Consider the following 5,034-nt stretch of genomic DNA (forward strand, 5'->3'; position numbering starts at 1 on the left):
TTCTCCAGGACTCCCGAGAACAACGGACCTGCCACTGCCAAATGCAAGAAGGTCTTCAGCAAGCGCGGAATCGACTTTTCCAAATTCGTCACAGTTCCTCACACCGAAGAATGTACCTACAGAGCCTAAAGACTTCATGGATCACCTGTTTTTTTACACTGAAATCAAATTTGTTTTCTCTTCTGAATATGCAGTCAAATTCATCAGTTCCCTGACATGAAGAAACCAGAGAGTGTGTTAGTTTCAATATCGTAAGAGACAATCAGCGGAGTCTTGAATTTGACTGTACCAGAACAAGAACCCTAATCTGACTTGGCCTTTGGAAAAAAGATTTTTATCGCTTGCCTTCATTCATTGATTGTAAATATCCATATGATATATGTAATTTGCTCAATTTTTAATTTTAATTTTAAGAATTATTCTTGATGAGTATGGATACTGTACTCAGAATGCTCGACAAGGGTTGCCGTAATGTGATAAATACGATATTTTTTTCCTTCATATTAGAATTTTAACCTCCAGATTTTAACAATATTTAAACAAAAACCATATGGTGAAGATTCAATGGATATGTTTTTTATCAATAAATGTATTGTAAGCATTTTTGTTTGCATTACTTTTTCCTCTTTAAAATAAAATTGTTTATAGTGTATTTCTAAAATGATGTTGCTATACAAATGGGTATCTCAAGAATCGTGTTATAGCATAAAATATGGTAGAAATACTGACTTTTCGAACCTGAAATAATCTGTGAATAAAAAAGCAACAATCTTTGCATTAGATCCAGAATAGCTGTTTGGTCTGTAGACCAGATGGAATGTGTTAATTTCACATAAATCATATGCAACATCCAAAGACTAATATGTTTTTCTTACAATATCGTGTGCTACGGATGCAATTCTTCAAAATTCACAAGCTGTAGATGTAAAATGCAGGAAATCGAAGGCAAATAGAAGCTTATTTCTATGCCATAAGATTATATTACCCAATTTACTCTAAGTCATGTTTTATGTAATATCTGCGACATTATCTCATTCAGACCAGAGTATATTTCAATTCAGAGTTGAATAAATATAACTGGGCCTCATATTGGCTTAATGTTCACCTTCAGCTAATGATATACTTGAATTAATGCTTTGTTTACAGTTTTTCACATTTGTTTTGTTTTATAAATCAACAATTATTCTGAGAATCTTTATGGTAAACCAAACATTAACGGCAATTATAAGGAAAAAACGGAAATTAAATTAATTGTAATTCTGGCTTTGTAAATAGTAGTCACAATCGGTTCGAAGGCTGACCGTACTAAAAAAAATCCGTAAGTATTATGCCTGCCAGTCATAGGTCACAAGAATAATATTCATATATTCCATAAATTATGAGATTATGTATAGAATCATATTTCAGTTTTAAAAAAACGATAAAATTCGGGAATGGGCAGTCTTCTTAAATACCTTTCTTCGACTGCTTTGCTTTAGTTTATGTCCACGCAATCCACAATTGAAGTAATATTCAAAATAATGAATTAAAAAAAATTAACTGAACTGGAAATTTTAGAAACAATACTTAGGTATCCATTTGATGATATAATAAAAGATGGAGGAATAAAGCTCTGGTTTCTTTATAGATATTCCTAACTGACATTGAGACCGGATGTGTAAGTCACCATGAACCCTGCAAGAACATAGATAAGAACTGTCACTTCATGCACTCTTAACATGTGTCACTTGGTGAATAATTGACCGTTGACAGTACAATGCACGGTGGTACAGAAAACAGAGGTATTGTCCCGTGGTCCTTTGCGTACAGATGGTAATTGACTGTACAGAGAATGGAGAGGAGTCCCAGTATCACTTGGTGTACAAGCAATACATAGTTAAGGTGCTGCCTTTCGTTACTTCTTGCAGTTGACCATTGATGGTAAAGAGAATGGAAGTTTTATGTAGAGGCACTTTGTGTATACCGGGCCAATTACTGCGACGCTTTGCCTGCAGTTGGTCACTAACAAAAAAGAGAACAGAAGAGAGACTCTGTGGCAAGTAGTGCATTGCTGACTACTGACCATACGGAGAGTAGAGAGTAGACCCAGTATCACTTGCTTACAAATTAAAATTGACAGGACATGACTGGGATGTTCAATTATGTTGCTTCTTGTACAGTTGTTGACCATTGATGGTAAAGAGAATGGAAGTTTTACACTGAGACACTTGGTTTATGTCATAAGTGAAGCTACTCCCATGTCTGTTAACTGCTTAGACCTCGTATACACCAACTCCCCTGGTGTTATAACAAGTAAGGTTGGTTCTCAAGTTGGGACATCTGATCATGCCTTGATTTCATTAGTAGTGGAGACTGAGCAGCCTTTCCCTGATGTATAATACTCATGTAAGATTTATATGAAATCTCAAGCAGACTGGAATGGAATTTTGAGTGATCATTTGGGTTTGAATTGGTCACAATTGTATAGCAGCATTGATCCTGTTATCGCTTTGAATGAGAATCTAGTTAACATAATTGATAGGTATATCCCTTCTTATGTGCAAAGGTACTGAGTGAAAGACAAACCATGATTCAATACTGACTGGAAAAATGTTTATTTGGAGAAGCAGGGGCTAATCATCTTTGGAAGAAACATATCAGATTTGACTTGGAATAACTATACTCAACTTAGAGCTTTTGATTAGAGAGTTTATGCTTCAACTGAAAAGGATTAAAATTCAACAATAAAACAAACCCTTTATGGTACAATCCAGGAACATAAGTGGTGGACTACCCTTAAATCAGTACCCTTTAGTGGAGAGGCAGCAGTTCCTACTTTACTTAAACCATTTGGTTCTGTCACTCACTGTCCAAAGGAAAAGGTGACCCTTTTGGCTTATGTGTTTGGCAGTAAGCAGCGTAATGAGTGACTTGATATTCCTCATTCCTGTTTCCCTGAGGCTAAACTAACAAGTTTAACTTTTCGATCTTGTGAAATTAAAGCTCTCTTGATGGACCTTGATGCTTATGGAGGTGTAGACCCAAATGGTATTTTTTCTGTATATTTTATAAAGACTGAAAATTTCTTAGGTTCCAGGTTATCTATTTTGTGTAAGCAAGAAGAGAAGCTTTTAGCACTTGTTAGAAAATTAGTAATGTTACTCTACTATATATATAATGTGTTTGTGGTACTTCAAGTCCAACTGATTACCGACCAATTTCCATAACTCCAATATTATCTAAATCTAAAGTTTTTGAACGTCATTTGGAAAAAGGTGTTAATCGGTTTCTGAGAATAATCATCTGTTCCTTAGTTTGCAATTTGGATTTCGCAAAGGCCTTGGAGCATGCGAAGCCCTTCTTACAATCTCCAGTGGTGTACATAAATTCCTTTATTGTGATTAGGAAGTTCATATAATTGGTCTAGGTTTTAGTGCCTCCTTTGACAGTGTTAATCATGAGACCCTTGTTTTCAAACTCAAACAGTTGGGAGTGGGTAGATAATTTCTTAAAATTATTATTAAATTTTTAAGTAATAAATCGTAAAGAGTTGTTGTAGATGGACATAATAGTGAGTATAGGAATGTGATATCTGGTGTTCCTCAGGGTAGTGTTCTTGTCACATTGCTTTTAATACTATATACACATGACATGTGTTTTGGTCTAGAAAACAAGCTTGTTGCATAAGCAGATGATGCTACACTCTTTGCATCAATTCCATCTCCTGAATGTAGATCTGGGGTTGCAGAATAGCTTATATCAATAGAGATATAGCTAGAATTAGTGCATGGTGAAAATTCTGGGGTATGATGTTGAATCTTAATAAAACTCAAAGTATGATTGTAAGTAGGTCAAGGACAGTGGCTCCTCAACATCCGGATCTCAGCATTGATAATGTTTTTTTTTTTTTTTTTATTCTGTATGACTTTTATAATTTTAGATGTGATTCTGAACAGCAAATTTACTTTTGAGAAACACATTAGGTGTGTGTCTTCTTCAATCGCACAAAAAAATAGGCTTATTGAGAATGTCTTTTAAGATTTTTAGTGATCAATCTATTTTAAAAAAGTGTTTTAATTATTTAATTCTACCTTGTTTCGATTATTGTTCTTCTGTCTGGTCTTCAGCAGCTGATTCTCATCTTAATTTGTTAGACAGGAACTTACGGTCTATCAAATTTTTTATTTCTGATCCAGATATTAATCTCTGGCACTGTCGCTCAATTAATTCTTCATGTATATTGCATAAGATTTTTCATAATTCTGATTATCCTTTACATTCAGGTTTTCCCGGACAGTTCCATCCTGTTCGTAATACTAGGCATCCAGTTAATTCTAATAGTTAGGCCTTCTCCATCCTGATGCTCAATACTACACAAGGTTCTCGAAGTTTTATTCCAGCTGTGACCATGTTGTGGAATGGTCTTCCTAAGTGGGTAGTTGAATGGGTAGAACTTCTAAAGGTCAAATTTATAGCAAATGTTTTTATCTTGAACAGGCAGACATACGTGTTTTGATAGTTTATATATTAAATATCTATTTTGATGTTACTGTTTTTGAAATATTTAAATTGTTCATTATTTCTCATATCGTTTATTCATTTCCTTATTTCCTTTCCTCACTGGGCTATTTTTTCCTGTTGGAGCCCTTGGGCTTATCATCTTTCTTTTCTAACTAGTGTTGTAGCTTAGCTAATAATAATAATAATAATAATAATAATAATAATAATTTGGCCACTTATTATGACGTGTTGCATGCAGCTTATCACTAACAGTAAAGAGAACAGAAGAGAGTCCCTGTAGCACTTAGTGTATTGCTGACTACCGACTGTACGGAGAACAAAGATGATACCCCTAGTAACCTTGTGTACAATTCAGCATTGACCATACAAGTTTTTCACGTATCACTTTGAGTAATTTACCACAAAGCATACAGAGACTAAAAGTATTTCCCTGCGTCACCTGATACACATGCACACTGTCTGTAAAGAGAGCAGAGGAATATCGTTTGGATTTTATTATTATTATTATTATTATTATCATTATTATTATTATTA

At 34.3% G+C, this 5,034-nt stretch overlaps 1 protein-coding gene across 1 annotated transcript in view; it reads left to right on the top strand.

The window, feature by feature from the left end:
* The window catches only part of LOC137638145 (crustacyanin-A2 subunit-like), a 3,297-nt gene extending 2,694 nt beyond the window's left edge, over positions 1 to 603 (top strand). The window contains exon 3 of the mRNA XM_068370234.1: positions 1 to 603. This exon is cut by the window's left edge and continues 104 nt beyond it. Coding sequence (XP_068226335.1) covers positions 1 to 129 — 129 coding nt within the window. The 3' untranslated portion in view covers positions 130 to 603.
* Positions 604 to 5,034: the final 4,431 nt, after the last annotated feature.

This window comes from Palaemon carinicauda, chromosome 3 (assembly GCF_036898095.1).
Source record: "Palaemon carinicauda isolate YSFRI2023 chromosome 3, ASM3689809v2, whole genome shotgun sequence".
Lineage (NCBI taxonomy): Eukaryota > Metazoa > Arthropoda > Malacostraca > Decapoda > Palaemonidae > Palaemon > Palaemon carinicauda.